General features: G+C 43.4%; 1 protein-coding gene across 2 annotated transcripts in view; it reads right to left on the bottom strand.

The window, feature by feature from the left end:
- Positions 1-1,269: 1,269 nt before the first annotated feature.
- ATOH8 (atonal bHLH transcription factor 8) overlaps positions 1,270-18,130 on the bottom strand; it is a 90,259-nt gene continuing 73,398 nt past the window's right edge. For both annotated transcript variants that reach the window (XM_029592751.1, XM_029592752.1), the window contains one exon: positions 1,270-3,699. In XM_029592751.1, coding sequence (XP_029448611.1) covers positions 3,694-3,699 — 6 coding nt within the window. In that variant the 3' untranslated portion in view covers positions 1,270-3,693. The remainder of the gene's footprint in view (positions 3,700-18,130) is intronic.

The following is an 18,130-nucleotide window of genomic DNA, read 5'->3' as shown; positions in this document are numbered from 1 at the left end:
TTTTTCTGCTAGAATTTTAGTCTTAGAAATAAAAGTTATATAGTTCACAGTGTAGTATACAAAGATGGTGCAAAAGTCCACAGAAAACAGAAAAAAAAAATCAGAAGGAACAAGTTAATTTTGTATTCATATAATCTATTAAAATTCATTCCATTAGAGAGTTTGACAGAAATACATTTGGACTTGGGTGAACATTTTGGAAAATAACAGGCATTCAAAATGGTGGTTTAATGTTGTGGAAAACACAGAGTACTCGTTCGTTCTTCAAGCTGGCTGCAATTGTTTTGAAAACATGTTTTATTACCTTGTCTAATGGGGAGAAATGGTTCAGTGATTAAAACTAGGTTTACTCAGATGTCCATTCTCTTGCTTACTGTTGGAGCTGTTTAGGGTCAGGTCTGTTTACCAGACTAGAACAGGCAAATTTTACCAGACTTCTTGCTTTTCAGAGTATTTTCCATGGCACTGCTTAAATACCTCCCCCCCAAGCCCCCCCCCCCAAAAAAAAAATCATTGCATTCTGTCTGTGTAAGATAAGGAAAAAGGATTGCCAAGTGGCTCCAGATTATTAGGACAGGCTGATCCAGTCCTTGTTTTATTCCATTGCATGCAGGGATTTGTAGTTCTGATTGTTCACACTACCCTCCCTCCTAAGAAGAGAAATACAATGGATTAAAACCAGGACTGAATCCTGAACATCTGGAGCCAGCTGGTAACCTATTTGGAACCAGAAGGAAAGTGTTATATTTCAGCTATGAAGATAGCTACATGCGAAAAAGGAAAATTAGTAGTTGGTCCCCATTTCAAGGTATTCTGGGATTCATATCACAGCAAGGAAATGAAAGTACCATGGGGGGGAGGGGGGGGGGGCAGGGGTGAGGCTAGTATCAGCTGCCCATCTCAGTGCCAAGGGCTAAGGTATGCATCCATGACATACCCATGAATGCACCCATGCAATTCTGAATTAGTGCCACAATGCTTTAGGATGGAAAACAGATAACCAGGACTGGAATAAAGTATCTCAGTGCATATGGAGTCATTCCAGTCACCCTTCCAGTTTCTGTGCCACTGAACTATTTCATGACATCGAATGAATGTGCGCAACACAGCAGTCGCCACTTACCCTAATACTACGGGAAGCTCACGCTGAATATCACTGGCATCCTACTGGTACCACATTCATCATACCAACTATTTTATTCACCATTGTATATTTGCTGCAAGACTAAAAACCATTAACCAATGCTTCTTTTACACAATTTGGTCATCTGGTAGGTGCAACCATCGATTGAATTAATTGCAAGCTGCTATTTTATGATCAGCGTTTCGGGGGAGGGATTTTTTTTTTTTCTCTTTCACTTCCTCCCTTCCCATTTTCCCCAGTGGTTGTGCCTGGCGGCCATCTAAGCTCCCTTCCCCGCTAAAATGCTTTTGAAGAGTAATCCCCTCCCAGGATGAACTCTCCTACACTTTGTGAGTACATCAAATATAAATCTTCACTCTAAGTAGCAGAGGGAGCTTCAATCATCTAAAACGTATTTGAGCAATGATTTACGACTAGGTCGAGCCGGTCACATTTTTATGGAAGAATGTAGAATTAAAGCAGTAACACCTGTCTAAGAGATCATCCAAAATATGAACTTGCTCATTTCTTGGCACTATCTAACACTTCACCATTCATTTTATTCATAAACCTCTCCTCTGACCTAATATACTTTACATTTTTACACTTTTTCTGGAATAAAAAAATGTTTTTTTTTTTTAAATGGCTACACTCACTCTTTAAAAAAAAAAACAACAAACAAACCCAAAAACCTCCTTCCTCTATCCATTGATCGGCAGTTGAAGGTGAGTCCACAGTTGCCACGTGGCAGCATGAGGAGGGTCTGATGCGGGTCAGCCCCGTGGCACCCCGCTTTCCTTAGCTGCATCATGGTGGGAGTAGAGAAGCAGGAGGAGCTTCCAAAAACTTTCAGAGCTTATTGCTCCCCAGAAATGAAACAAATCAAAAGAAGTTTAATTATTTCAAACATATTTGCTAGCTGGTGTTGATGCTTTACATTGATATTGTCAGGTCAACATGAAAAGAGTTGGCTTAGATTAGACAAACATGAAGGAATAAACTAGATATTACAGCTGCTTTGGTGTCATACTTGCTTTTAAGAACAACAGCATGAATCCTTACATTCAGATAGATGATTTAAAAGTAAACGATACAAAAAGCCTTCATTGAACATGGAACTCATACATAAAGTGTAACCTTATGCAATAGAGATGTTTGTAGCAAAAAAACCTTTATGAAAAAGGCCATAATCATGTAGGTAAATTCATGCAGAAAAAAAAATGTTAAAAAGAAACTCTGTGAAATATACACGTCAGTATTCTGACCAGATTCACAACAGAAATATTTAATCCTTAGGCATAGATTGGGAGACATAAAGCTATTCTATTTTGCTTTCCCCCCCTATAACTAAAATCCCTTTAGGACAAAGATTCTCAATGCAGTCTAACAGGCATCCCATTCTCCACCTAGTCTGGTTTTCAGGGTATCCACACTGCATATACTTGTATATATTGTGTTGAAGAGTGAGGTCAATATATGCAAATACTTCTCATGAATATTCATTGCAGATATCCTAAAAACCAGACTTGGGTGGGGATGAGAGGCTGGGCTGAGACCTACTGCTTTAAGAGAAGGTTGTTTCATCCTTCCCCTGTGCTAGCAGATCTTTTGCATAGGAATTGCATTACCTCAAAAATCTGCTTATTCCAAGCAATGTGTCTTCTCCACTTTTTTACTTCAATTTGAAGCGAAAGGTACAGAATTCGAATGCATTTGCATTACGCATTTTCTCAATTTGCCAGTTCCACATGATGCTGCAATGCTGAGACACCTGTGCTATTTGCTGTAATCTGTCCAAACTTTGCAACCTTTTGCTGGAGTTATATGGCACTTACTACAAGCAAAATGCACATCCTCTTGCAGCTTTTCCTTCCAGTCTCTATTCTCACTCTGAGGCACTTGGCAGTTCACAGGAGTACAGAAAATCAGGCAATTACTGATCAGGCAGAACCGTGTAGTCAATGGCAGAAAAGAGACATTCCTTTAATACGCTGGGTACTTCACTGCTGCTTGTTATGACTATCAGGTCCCACGCAATGATCAAGGGTCAACAGGAGAAGCAAAGTATTTAAAAAAAATGTAAAGAAATATTCAGAAATACGAGTTTGTCAGAGATTACATTAAGCCCGCTCTAATTCCTTTGGCTGGGAAAGTAATAACGTAACAGCAAAAAATAAGACACAGGCCTTGACCGATCAAGGCTGGTTTTTGCCATCCTGCACCTCTGGAAGTGGGAAGTCCTCACTCAATCAGCCCCACAGCGAGAAAGCTGCACCAGATCTTTGGCCAAGCACCAAATTACCGTATAACACAAAACAAGCATTCCCTGGTTGAACAGAGCGAAAAGTGCTAAATAAATTACACACAGTATATGATGATCTGCTCTCTTAAACAAACAAAAACATCCAGCATTGAAGCAAGTCTTTCTTCCCAGAATCAGAATGTCCTGCAGGCAAGTGCCCCCCAGGAGCATCTCTGCAAGAAACTGCGCGCAGTCCTCTGTTTTTGACACGGTTCTCGGAGCCTTGGAACGTGACGCAGCGGTTCTTCTGACTCGTTCCTCACAGCCATTACTCCTAAAAGGAACACAGTCAGAGAAACAAATTACAATGCACGCATTTCAGTGTCCCCTGCCATCCCTAAGAAACTGCAAATGATAGGAAATATTCACCCAGGGAGTGTTCTGAGTATGAAAACTGCAGTGGAACCTTCCACTTTGGGCCAAACACGATGGCAGAACAAGTCAGTGGCCCGAGTGAGAGGATCCGTATACCACTTGCATTTTTCTGTGACGGTCCAGAGAGCATGCCTCATGGCACCATCATTTGGAGAGAAAGAAATGGGTGCAAACTTAACTGGAGGCTTACCTGGAATTTTCATCTTAAAACATTTTTCTAAGCATAATAAAAACAACAATTTACACTAAACTGCTTCTGTTGGTTTTCTTTATGGAGAGGGCTAATAAGGTACTCCCTAACTGCATACTGGGGGCCCTGATTTCCTACAGCAGTTTGCAGAAGGGTTGCTTGTAGGGGGAAACAGAAGGAGAGGAAGACTATGGTTCTCTCCAGGATGGCTATCAGCACCACGGGTGATGCTCCAGTACAGCACGGTGGGAGGTGCTTAGATTTGTACCATGGGGGAGATTGACGTCCAAACCCCACTGGCTCACTGTGGCTGATTTTAAACTAGCCACTTGTCCTCGCCCTAGTCAAATTTAGATTATACACCTCCACCCTAGTGTGGTTACAACCAGAGACCAACTATACCCAGCATTTTTATCACACAGACACAAAATGGAAGAAAAACTTCTCATGATTCATAGGATGCACCTCCCCCCTCCCCCCCCCGTGTCAAAATTCTTGTATTTTTGAGATACAGCGCATAACACTTGCCTATTTACAGTCGCTACTTTTTTCATGATTTTACTGTCCTCTTTCATATCACCCCCACCATTGTCTCTTGTCCAAGCTAAAAAATCCTAATTTCTTTAAGTTCTTCTCATAGAGATATTGTCATATACCCATAATCTTTACTGCTTTTCTCTATATATTTTCTCAGTGCGCTTTGTTTTGTATTTCTGAGATGGAGTGACCTGAGATGCATATGGATGTTCAAAATGTGGGTAAACAATGGATTTGTTCAATACCACAATTTCTGTTTTGACCCGACAAAGGGAGAATAGCACCAGACAGCTGGTCACCCTGAGTTAGGACTTATTTGGCTAAATAGCAGGAGCTGAATATCTGGCCCCGATGAATGGCCGCTGGGTGGCAGACATGGCGAGGACATTCCAGGGAGGAGCAGAATGAACCCAAAGTCTGGATAGATCACAAGGCTGTCCTAAAGCTAGCTGGATAAACTTATCTGGCTAACTTTAAGATGGCTGAATATATTCAGAGGTGCGGCTGTGACACTGAATACATGGGCTAAGTTGGCCAGATAAATTTATTCAGATAACTATGAAGAAAGACTAAAGAGGTTAGGACTTTTCAGCTTGGAGAAGAGACGGCTGAGGGGGGGATATGATAGAGGTGTTTAAAATCATGAGAGGTCTAGAATGGGTTAATGTGAAACAGTTATTTACTCTTTCGGATAATAGAAAGACTAAGGGGTACTCCATGAAGTTAGCATGTGGCACATGTAAAACAAATCGGAGAAAGTTCTTTTTCACTCAACGCACAATTAAACTCTGGAATTTGTTGACAGATGATTGGATAAGTTCTTGGAGGAGAAGTCCATTACCTGCTATTAATGAAGTTGACTTAGAAAATAGCCACTGATATTACTAGCAACAGTAACATGGAATAGACAGTTTTTGGGTATTTGCCAGGTTCTTATGGCCTGGATTGGCCACTTTTGGAAACAGGATGCTGGGCTTGATGACCCAGTATGGCATGTTCTTAACTGAATATTGACCTCCTTATACTTTTTGTTGACCTGTATTTATTTATCTATTTAACAAATTGATATACTGCCTATCAATATTGCTAAGCAGTTTACAAAAGATATTCTTAGTCATTGGCCAGTTAAATATGTAATACACACAAAATAAAAAAGACAGAAATAAAATCAGTAAAAACAAATGCTAAAATTCATAAACAAATTCAAGTGAACTAATATGGCAATCATATTTCTTTGTTTTTAAATCCTATTTTAATAATTCCTAACTTTCTATTTGTCTTTTTGACTAGCACCACACATTGTGTAGATTTAATTATTCAGTTTGTTAACCGCTTTTACCAAAAAACCTCAAAGCTGATACAAAAGCATTAGACATAAAAGTTACACAATATCAATAAAATAAACATACACTACATACTAAGCAAATGCATAAATCATCATAAATAGCATTGAAAACAATACAAAATAAAATAGAGAAATACTCTAAAAGAGGACACTAATAAAAATAACAGTTCTGGTTTAACATCCTGATAGCTAAAAAGTAGTGCTAAAAAGGAAATTCTTCACCGGCTGTCTGAAGGTAACAATTGATTTCCTTTCAAATGGAGCCTGTGAGAGGATTCCCTAGACTTGGGGCACTCTCATCAAAAAGTCCTCTAACTAGTCCCCACTAGCTTAATATCTCTCAAGGAGATTATCGATAAAAGACATTCTCCTTAGTTACATAAGCGTCTCATTCAGTGCAAAATTGGAAACATTTCCTCAGATATTATGGACCTATATTATTCATAGAAAAGATCAGAAATTGGCATAGAAATACCACTGGCAACCAGTGGAGTAACATCAAAGCTAAGGAAACACGATCTGATGGCTGGAGATTTAGCAATAAACAGACTGCTGAATTCTGCACGTTCTGTGACATTCCAACATTCTTTTTAGCTAGTCCCACCAACAGGGACTTACAATAGTCCAGCCTGCTGGTTATTAAGACGGGGCAAGTAAAGCTTAATCTTTTTGGTACAAAAATGGTTCTAGCTGTCCGGTGTGCCTATCATGCATGCGTAAAAGATTCTATTTCGCTTCGGGGATGGAACCTCTCACCGGATAACTCCTTCACAAACTCTCTTACTCCCAGGGCTGGATCCTTTGACAATGGAGGGAAAGATTTACTTTCAGGGCCCAGAGTGACAGGGGTGCCCTTTATTTCCTTTTCCTTTGTGTTCCTTTGGGAGAAGGGACTTGCCTTCATGGTGGTGCAGTAAGTGCAAAAGAAATACTATGGAGTCACTGAGGTAGTGTCCAAAATTAAAACGTCTTTACTGTTCAAACACAGACGATGAATGGCACAATAACAAACTGCAGAATCCTAGTTTTCTTCTCTTGCAGTCTCCTTCCCTCTGTCTGTGCAGGACTCCCATACCAGGGCCAGGGAAACATCCACCCTCCAGGGCTTGGTTAAGTGGGGTTCCCAGGTGGGCAGGGTCTCTTTAGCTTGGTCAAAAATCCCTTCCAATTGGTTAAAAATGGCTGGGGAGAGAGACTCTCTGTCTCTCTCCCCAGGATAGTGAAGACACCGGATGGGGGTCCCCAGTGATTCGTGATTTCCTTTACTCACGGTTAGCAGATCTTTAGGATCTCCTTGGTTATTACACAGTCTCTTTATTTCTTCTTTCTGGATCCCTAATGGGAGGGAGTCCCTTGAAGCAAACAGGAAGGGCTTCAAACAGGAAAGGAAGGCAGCCAAAACTTCCTCCTGGATCTTGAAATCAAAGTATTTTCCCCTCATCTGAATTTAACACTGAAGTTCCTCCTTGCAATAGGTCCCGGACACCTCTGTCCTCATAGAGGGTACTGAGGGCAGGTCTTCCCTAACCTGCACAGCCCCAGACACAGGGTTCCCCGTGCCCTGGTACCAGATGGTGTACAGGCTCTCACAAGGTTCCTACCACTTAAAATCTTAAACCCAAAAAATAGACCCAGAGGGAAAATCCTAACCAGCCAGGGAGAGAACTGGACAAACAAGGCTAATAGTGCAGTTTCTGTACTAATATTTGTGTACTAAAAACTGGACTGACAACAATCAGACAAACTGATAAGATAAAACTATTAATTTTTCCAAAAAGAGCAGGTTGGAGATTGGCCTGTAACTATTTACTATTGTATTGTCTTGGGGTTGGTTTTTTTGGTTTTTTTTAAAGAGCAGATTATTGTCTGATTCAGACTTGATGGAAAAAAGCCGTCTCTCAGTGAGGAATTTATTAACTGACCAATTGGATCAAGAAGGCCAGCCCTAGCTTCCATTATTACACTTGAAGAGCAAAGGTCCAACATACAAGTGGTTGGCCATGAGTCAACCAGGATCCTATCTACTTTCAAAAAATCAATTTTCAAAAAGACATCCAGAGTCTGACTCTTATCAGGACCAATTAGTCCCTGTTCGTTTATAGGATCCATAATCCCCTAACTCTTATCAGATTTTAGAGATCTTTTTATTTTAAAAAAATATGCAAAATTATTCACTGATCATTATATTATTGACAGATCAAGGTTGATATCAAAGTTCCTTAACCACCCGAGAAACTTCTTCAAAATTGCTGGAGGGGGGGAAGAAAGCAGATTTCAGGGAAAGGGAAAGAAATGGAAGAGAAGGATACTGAGAAAAGAAAGAGGAGGTATCTTAGGATGGGAAGAGAAGAGCAAACGGCAGAGGGGATTTCGGTGATAGTGGATCTCGGTGCTGGAGAGGTTTCAGGAGAGAGGAACTTAGGGTTGGAGAAAAGGAGGGACATGGAAAGAATATCTCAGGAAGGGGAGAGAAGAAAGGATATCAAGGATGAGAGGAAAGGAAGAGGGATCTCATGGTTAGGGAGAGGAGAGAGGCTTTTGGGAATGACGATCCATTTATTTATTTTATTTTAGTTTTTTACTTAGTATATGTTTATCATGATTTTAGTTATTTGTCTTTTATTGTAACAGCTAATTTATTTTTTCTTTGTAGTTTTTAGCTGTTCTCTATTTTACAACTAATGTATTTCCAAAATTTTTAATTGTAAACCGTTGTGAAGGATTGTCTGATGTAACGGTACAGAAATGTTAATAAACTTATAAACTTATAAATGGAAAGGGAGAAGGGATCTTAGGGTTGGGGAGAGGATTCCTGGTTGTGAAGAAGTGAGGGGAAAGTAAAAAATCAACTGCAGCCTATGAACTTGCACCAGGAATGAACTGGACAAACTTGATGGACTTTAAAGGTCCTTATTAAACATCATATTTTCTATTTTTACTGATAGGTTACCCCTAAGTTACACATCACAGATTTGTATCAGGTGTTTTTCTTAATTCAGTTTTCTAAAGGCAACAGAGCCTTTTGGCATCAGGCCCTGCCGTCACTAATTCCTCTTTATTACATATCTTTCACGTGTGGCATGCAACTCAGGTCCCATGCTTTTTAATACATACCTAGCATCCTTATGTGAACTCATCAGGAACTGCCACATCACCCTACTACTCATACGTGGATGACACCACTCTTAATCCCAATCGACACAAATCAGGATCAAGTGGCTTCACACTTCAAAGAATCCTTAGACAAGATTGCCAGTGGCTGCACCAAACCAAGCTAAACCTTAACCTCCAAAAGACGGAGATGTAATAAATCAGGAAAAAAAGACCCTCAGTCACTCTCTCTCAAAAGTGATCTTTGGAGTGGGGACTACACTTACCCTCCATTCACAGGTCTGGAGTCATTTCATACTAGACTCTCAATTTATCACCAAAGCCTACTTACACGCAGTAACCAAAACAGCTTTCTTCCACCTCCACCAACTTCAGCACCTCCCTCCTCTACTTGACATGACAGTTGTACAACTGCTATCCAGGCCACTGTTGTCTCCGACTTGGACTACTGTAATTCACTGTATGTAGGAATGCCCAATACCCCATACCACCACCTGTAGCTCATACAAATGTTGCAGCCCGCATGATATTGAGGGTGCACAAATTTGACTGATTAACCCTCACTCTTGCTAAGCTTACACTGGCTTCCATCACTCTGTCCCACCAAATTCAAGATCCTGACTCTGACTTACAAATTCTTTAAATAACTGACTCCAATCTACCTCAACAACTCAGGCCCTCCTGGTGATCTCATCGACTAGAATGACCCACCTCACAAACACCGGACAAAGGACTTTTTCTGGCTCTGCTCTAACCTTATGGAACTCCCTTCCCCCTCACATGGGCGGATGGGATCATTGGACACTCTTCACCCCCCATCCCTTTGCAAATATAGAAGGCACAAATAACTGGGTTAAACAGGCCGCAGTTTATTAACACAACACAAAGGAACCTGAACCAATCCCTACACTAAACCTGTACATTCACAATCCAAAACCACCACCCCCAACCCAAAGCAGCACGCTGCAGCGATCACCCCAATCTTCGATGTCGCTTGAGGGGGTCATCATCTGCCAGGCCAGTCCTCTCAACCACACCCACACTGCCATGACCGCCTGTCCGTACCGGCTACATGTAGCGGCCCCCAGCTACACTAGCCCTACCTTGCCATCCACCTCAATTACAGCTTACAATTTGCACATTATAGATCTCCCAGGCTCGGGTTTACCACCCCAAACTGCGACAACAATAACCAATAAACACCTTCCAATACAAATGCAAGCAAGGAGGGAGGGTGGGAAGGAATCTGCCTCAATCCACCCGCGGAAAAGGAATGCCCTTTGCCGCCAAGGTAACGGCTATCCCCGCTACCCCTACTGCCTTCCCCCCTCACTATCCAATCAGGTGCCCAGGACTCAACACTCAAATCGCAAGACAGTCCAAAGGCGGCAAGAGTCTCTAGGAACTTAAGAATCCCCACACACTGATTGGGAGGGAATGCCCCATCCCAACACCTCGTTAATGGCAGTGGGGTCATTGCAGCGACAATCCTCAGCCAGGGGAACCATGTACCAGGAACCCTGCAATCACCGGCCCTACATCTAGGCCAGCAGAAGTCGGTGCGTGATGACCATCCCCTTCTCCCCGTGAGCTGTAAACACTGCCTCCACTGCATGCCCCATCCCAGCTGACTGGAGAAGCAGAAAGCCTGTTCCAGGAAGCAAACCCAGGTCCTCCTCAGGGCGGTGTCCAGCACCTACCACTGATCCACTGCACCAGTCCTGAGGAAACATTTTCTGATGTTGCTCCTTAGTCTACCTGCTTGGCGTCTCATGCCATAGTCTCTTGTTCTAGAGCATTCTTTCCTCTGAAAAAGAGATTGCTTCCTCTGCCTTTTTACACTGTGGTGACAGGAATGGCCCCTCTTAATCTAGATGACAAGGACTGGATACAATTTCTAGGTATTCAAATGTTTCTATTATATTTCCCCTTCCTCTCTTCCCCCCACTCCCACCCTGCGGCTCTCCTCTCTACTCTTGGGGGAAATTTGCGCAGAATTCCCCAATCCTGCAGCCTTTTCTACTTATTGCGCAGGATTTGGTAGGAGGAATGGAAGCAGCGGTGTCGGAATCATCCGCCAAGTCAGCTGGAAAAGGAGAGAGGTGACTGCGTTGGCCCACGGGGCCGGAAGACAAAGTCAGGGTCTCCTTCGACACATGGCTCTAGTGTTTCTTTTTTTTTTTTTTTTTTTTAAACTCTGCCGGCTGCTACTGCTTCTTCTTTGCGGGACAGATGTCCGTGCCTCTCCCCCACCCCCCCTCCGGCATCAAACAGCTGAGCAGGATTGTGGCAGTCTTCCAAAGCTGGCGGACCTTTCACTCCTCTCCCCCCCCCTCCCCCTTGCCTGACTCGCGCTTGAAGCTGCAGGCTCTGAAACCGCTGGCTGTCCCCTGCTCCCGGAGGGAAAGTTGAAACTGGAATGGAGTAAGAGAGACTTGGCCGGGGGGGGGGGGGGGAAGAAAAAGAGAAAGAGAGCTAGAGAGGGAAGGGCTAGGGGGAGGGGATTTTAAACCAGGGAGGGATGGGTGGGGATAGATCTGTTGGTAAGGGGGTTGGGTCTTGGGATGTACATTCACTGTTGGGGGAATTTTGCTTAAAATTTTAAAAACTGTATATCTGAGAATAACTTTCTTACATTTTAAATGTAAATGAATTAGAAACAGAGAAACATAATGGCAGAAAAAGATCATATGGCCTACGTAGTTTGCCCATGCACATCAACTATTCGGCTTTACAATCCATAAAATGCCCTCAGAGAGATCTTCTGTGCTTATCCCATGCTTTCATGAATTCAGATACTGTCCTCATCTCCACAGGAAGGCCATTCCATTTATCCTCTACCCTCTTCTATATAAAGAAATATTTCCTAACTTTAATTCTAAATCTTTTCCCTTTCACCCTCATTTCATGACCTCTCATTCTAGAGCCTCCTTTCTATTGAGAGTCCAGCCTCCTGTGCATGAAAACCTTGGAGGTATTTAAATGTCTCTATCATATCTTCCCTATCTAGGGCAGAGGTTCCCAAACCTGTCCTGGGGAGCCCCCCCCCCCCCCAGCTAGTCAGTTTTCAGGATATCCACAATAAATATGCAAGAGATAGATCTGCATAACCTGCCTCCACGGCATGCAAATCTATCTCATGTACATTCATGAAATGAGCAAGAGCCTGCCTGGGCCCGAAGGGGGAAGAAAAAAGCAGCAGAGGCCCTATCAGGGCTGGCAGGGAGACAGCAGCCGTGAGTGAGAACGACAACAGGTTAGGGGAGGGAGAATAAAGAAGGAGCAGAGAAGAGAAGTCCATTAACTGCTATTAATCAAGTTTACTTAGGGAATAGTCACTGCTATTAATTGCATCAGTAGCATGGGATCTTCTTAGTGTTTAGATAATTGCCAGGTTCTTATGGCCTGGATTGGCCACTGTTGGAAACAGGATGCTGGGCTTGATGGACCCTTGGTCTGACCCAGCATAGCAATTTCTTATAAGAACATAAGGACATGCCATACTGGGTCAGACCAAGGGGTCCATCAAGCCCAGCATCCTGTTTCCAACAGTGGCCAATCCAGGCTATAAGAACCTGGCAAGTACCCAAAAACTAAGTCTATTCCATGTTACCATTGCTAGTAATAGCAGTGGTTTTTATCTAAGTCAACTTAATTAATAGCAGGTAATGGACTTCTCCTCCAAGAACTTATCCAATCCCTTTTTAAACACAGCTACACTAACTGCACTAACCACATCCTCTGGCAACAAATTCCAGAGCTTTATTGTGCGTTGAGTGAAAAAGAACTTTCTCCAATTAGTTTTAAATGTGCTACATGCTAACTTCATGGAGTGCCCCCTAGTCTTTCTATTATCTGAAAGCATAAATAACCGATTCACATCTACCCGTTCTAGACCTCTCATGATTTTAAACATCTCTATCATATCCCCCCTCAGCCGCCTCTTCTCCAAGCTGAAAAGTCCTAACCTCTTTAGCCTTTCCTCATAGGGGAGCTGTTCCATTCCCTTTATCATTTTGGTCGCCCTTCTCTGTACCTTCTCCATCGCAATTTCTTATGTTCTTATGAAGATGAGGGAGGAGGAGAAGATGAGGGGGACAAAGGATTAAAGAAGAAAAGAGGGGAAAGGGAGAATGGATAAGAAGGTGGCAGAGGAAAAGTGTAAGGGAAGGAAAAAGCAGAGATAACAGAAGAGAGAGAAAGAGAGAGAGTGGAAGGGGAAAAAGCAATTCTCATTTGTATGAAAATGTTCCGTTTCAAACATTTCAATGAGATATTTACCGTGGAGAAGAAATACATCCAGAGGATGGATAACAGTCAAGCAAACGTATTAACAGAAGCAAATAATATATAATTAACGCAGAGGAATAAAGTCCAAAAGAAGGGGGGAAGAGACTAATTAAAATGAGAAGTAAAAGGTAACAAAAACAGAACTTGGCCACATTGTAGCAAAAAATGAAAACTTCACCCCAAACCATCAAGAAGGGGCGTTAAGGGATGATTCCCTCTGCTCCACGAGCTTCCTAAAGGGATCATGACCAGGAAAGGAAAAATGATTACCCCCCAACTTGAATAACACATTTTGCAGGAAATGTTACAAAAAAATCCTGTCTCCAAGGATAACGAGTGTTGCCGAAGGTCCAAGAAAGATCTGCCTAGGCGCCCTACTCAGGTCCAGATAAACCCAAACTTGCAATCCTTATTTCAAAAGAAAGGACCTTAGTGCCATGTACATTTTTTTTTTTTTAAATATAATTTGTTGTCAGAAACGGGATTAACTCATATATCAGGCTGCCTTATATTCAGGTTAACATGCTAGCTTGCTTGGCAGGGAAGTCCAAATCCTTCAATTTATACACTACTCATGACTTCAGCTGTATACATATTCTCTACGCTAAATGGAAATCATTTCGCTCAGAATGTATTCTTCACTCAGGTGTTTTGCAGGCCGGGAAACAGCAGAGTCAGACAATCAAAAATAAAATGCCGCTAAGGACTTTCCTGGCATGTACAGATCCTTTATACACATGGCCCAAATGGTATGAAGCTGGTGCTCGGGTATATAACAACAAGTGACAAGATTCATGCAGAAAATGGTACTGCAGTGTGCCATTGAACCGGGAGAGCCAGAGCAGCGTTTGCTGCCAGCCAAAACCTGAGCGTGCCTCAAAATGAAAATCAGGATTTATGACACCAGAGATCGCCTTAAACTGAAGCCCGGCGCGGTGAACGCTACTGAGTTACACGGGAAATAAAGAAATAGTTGCAGAGTGGCTAAAGTTGGGACAGACTGTGGGACTAAACAGGATTTTAATCTGGTCCCTAAAAGGAGAGAGACATGGCCAGGATGCTATCTTCCCTCTCTGAGATGATACTCTACTAAAAAATCTGTTCATTCCAACTGGCCTATTGCAAGCATCAAGCGCCAATTCTTTCTCTGGTTACCAAATACCTTTGTACCGTTTGGCACACTGTGCTCCCTTCTGCTGGAAGGCGACCTGGTCAGGGCGCCGTACCAAAAAAAACCAAAACTGGATATTAACAGTGCTGTTCTCCAGCCCGCTCATGTTTTTGGTGGGCACTGAATAATTCATTGTGATGTTCTGATGCAATACTATGCTGCAGCACAATTTTCTGCATGAACATTCGGTTATTCCTGAGGCCACGATTCATACCACGTGGCTGTACATTTGTGCACCGCGCAGAAAGGATCTGTACCGTGCCAGGAAAGCCTGCAGTAGCATTTTTGGGCTGTCCGACGCTGCCTCCCCCCCCCCTCCCCGGTATGTAAAGCACTTCTGTGGTAGAGAATACACGCTGGGACAAAAGGTTTGAATTAAACAGAAGGACTCCCCATCCATATGCAATGATCTGAAGAACAAATGAACATAGGTCTGGACTCCACAGCCGAGCAAGCTATTCAGTTATCCCCACTGGAGATGCAGAGGTCCAGACGCGGAGAGCTACAGAAAAAAAGGAAAATGTAGGAAATTAGGTGAAAGGTGGGAGCAAAAAATACGTATGAAACCCATTCAGATCTTTACTAAAGTACATTCTTCATTTGTTTTGCACATATTAAGAGAGAAAACTGAGATATAAAATGTCAGAACAACATTAAACAAAGCGCCAGTGAATGACATTTAGGAGTTTTGGACTAATTAGGAAGTTACTTTACAATGAATGACTTCAACCATTTAATTGTGCGGTTTTGTCTGATTTTTCAGACAGGTTAGAGATGCACGGCCATCGTTTCATTCAAGGGCGGCTCTCCAGGGCCAGTCCGCTGGTTCTGTGGCAGTGCTGGACACTATCGCGGGGTTTGATTCTGGTCCCTGGGCTAGCCAGGGCCGTGGAGACGGCATTCACAGTCCCAGCACAACAGCCACCCCCCTGCCTAAGGCCCACAACCGGAGAGGTCGAGAAGGAACTCCGGTGCACGGCCCCTGGAAGGAACACAAAAATCGGTGAAAAATCCCTGGGTGGGTGCAAATGCAGGCTGATGGTGCTAGATCCTCGTCCCCCTGATTCAGACTCATAAAAAAAAATAATAAATGAGCAGCTCCTCACTGAAGTACCAGAGTCCTAGGGTGTGGAAAGAAATGGCTTTAGTAAAGTCATCTTGAGCACTTGTGGAAATGTGCCTGAAAAATGGAAATAAGTGAAGGAAACGCAACTGAAGGATGTAACACCGCAATGCTTTAAAGCCGGATCCTAGCTCACATGAACTCACAAGGAGAAAACCTGGAATTTGTTGCCAGAGGATGTGGTTAGTGCAGTTAGTGTAGCTGTGTTTAAAAAAGGACTGGATAAGTTCTTGGAGGAGAAGTCCATTACCTGCTATTAATTAAGTTGACTTAGAAAATAGCCACTGCTATTACTAGCAACGGTAACATGGAATAGACTTAGTTTTTGGGTACTTGCCAGGTTCTTATGGCCTGGATTGGCCACTGTTGGAAACAGGATGCTGGGCTTGATGGACCCTTGGTCTGACCCAGTATGGCATGTTCTTATGTTCTTATGGCTGTCTTCCTCCCCCGCCCAGTTGCCGTGGGACAGGTCCAGGGGGCAGCGGTTGGTGCCTTAACTCGTAACGCTAAAGAAGGCGGAAAGTGCGGCCCAAGGGATCAGAAGCTGTCCTCTTTATGTGATGTGCCCTTCCACGCCAAACAGAAACAGCCTGCTACGGGGAGGAGAGATGAGACCACAGCCCTGGGGGGCAGCGAGCATCGCTCTTCCGCTGCCTCCTTCGGTGCTCTGGGCCCAGGCACTGCCGCTGTTCTGGCTCTGTCCTTTAGTGGCTGCTCCAGGGCTTCTGCTGCCATAAGAGAAAGGTGAGGTTGAAGAGCTAAGGGGGGCGGGGGGATTGGGGAGAGTCAGAAAGACAGAGAAAAGGTGCTGGGGGGGGGGGGGGAGTGCACAGTCATTGGGGGGAGGGGGTGCAGGAGTGATAGCGTGTCGGGAGGGGGCAGAGGGCAAAAGCATAACTAGGCATTTTAGCACCCGGGGCAGACAAGGGTATTGGTGCCCCTGCCCCCATCCTGATCCCTGCTCCTTTCTCTATCCATCCCCTCCACTCTGATCCCCAGTCATCTTTCCATCTCTCCCCTCTCCCCTAACCTGGATGGTAGGAGGAGGAGTGCAGCACTCTCATGGGCTTTTCATCTGCCGCCAGACTAGGCTTGCATTTCAGTCATTTTTCTACCCCCGCAACTGCTTTGCACCTTGGGTAGCTTCCCCTCTCACCCACACCTAGTTATGGCCCTGAGCGAGAGCCAGAGAGGGAAAGATGGGGCACTGGAAGGGGAGACTGAGGAGTACTGGGAGGGAGCAGAGACCCAGAGAAAAGGGGGTGCGAGCTTCCAAGGGGCTCACGGGGATGAAAAACGGGGAGGCTGAGATGTAGAAAGTGGGGGGGAGAGAGGAAAAGGAGGGAGCGATACAAAGCCAGAAAAGCAGAGAACTAGGAGGAAAGAGAGAAAAGGCAGGGGAGGAGAAAGGGAGAGAAGCACAGAAGATTAAAAAGAAAATGGAAAGAAGAATGAGGAGGAGATAGCAGAAGTGAATGGTTAGGTATGAAACAGACAACGGGCAGTTATTGGACAATATGGGTTCTTTGTAATAAACTATTGTAGATTTATAGGAGCAATTTTCAGAAAGTAGCACCTGGACAGTTTCTCTTTGGAAATTCATTAGCGCGTACAAAAGCACCTGCATGCCTTGCCCCTGCCCTCTCTGTGGATGGGCTTAGGCGGAGCAACCAAGTGGGGCGTTTACTGAAACATTTAATACACGCGCACCGTTTATTCCCTGACCCAATTATGCCCCTGGGAAAGTCTACATTTGAAGTGGCTAAATCTAGCTGCTTGTTGCAGGGCGATTTCCAGATAAGGAATTTCTCCACTCAGCTCTGCGGTTAAAGTGGCTCGATTCCTTTTGAAAAACTGACCTCCACGTGTGTCACGGATAAAGCAAAGTATTGGATAAAATCAACAATAACTAAAAAAAATCCAGCGGACATTCAGATTTTCCGATTAACATGTTAGCCACATTCCTGATCTCACCCATAACATACGCACATTTTACATTTATTAAATTAAATTATGTTTTAGAGTTGTTTTTTTTTAAATGAACACTCCCTGTTCTGTACAACTCAAAAGCTGCTTTCAGCTGTTTTTTTTTTTTCCCCGTGGGTGGGGGTGAGGTAAAATCCCTGGCTTGCTGTAATGCTGACTTCAGGGAGTGGGGACATCTGGGAATGCAAATATTGGGAAAAAAATGCTGAACAGAACCAACATCATTAAAGCAGATATCCAGGAAAAATAAAGAGCTACTTGGGAAAAGCCTGAAAAAAAAATAAAAAGATAATCCTGGAGCCCCCCCCCTTCGAGGGGACGGAGCCATCACAGACCCTCCACTAATGCCCTGCACTCTGCCACATACGTACTATTTATTCACTTCCAACCTGAATATGTTTAATCTTGTCTACAATAGGAGTAAATCTAGGATGGAGAGTGGCAGAAGCCATGCAGTTCCCATTATTTCCTCCGGGAGCAATCTTTACACGCTGTTAAAAAAAAAAAAAAAAAAAGTTTTACAGTTTGGGGAAAATAGGAAATAAGCAGGGATAATCTCTCTCTTTTTTTTTTA

The sequence above is a fragment of the Rhinatrema bivittatum genome, chromosome 1 (assembly GCF_901001135.1).
Source record: "Rhinatrema bivittatum chromosome 1, aRhiBiv1.1, whole genome shotgun sequence".
In the NCBI taxonomy this organism is placed as follows: domain Eukaryota; kingdom Metazoa; phylum Chordata; class Amphibia; order Gymnophiona; family Rhinatrematidae; genus Rhinatrema; species Rhinatrema bivittatum.
The sequence above is the reverse complement of the archived record's forward strand: the minus strand, read 5'-3'. Positions and strand labels throughout refer to the sequence as shown.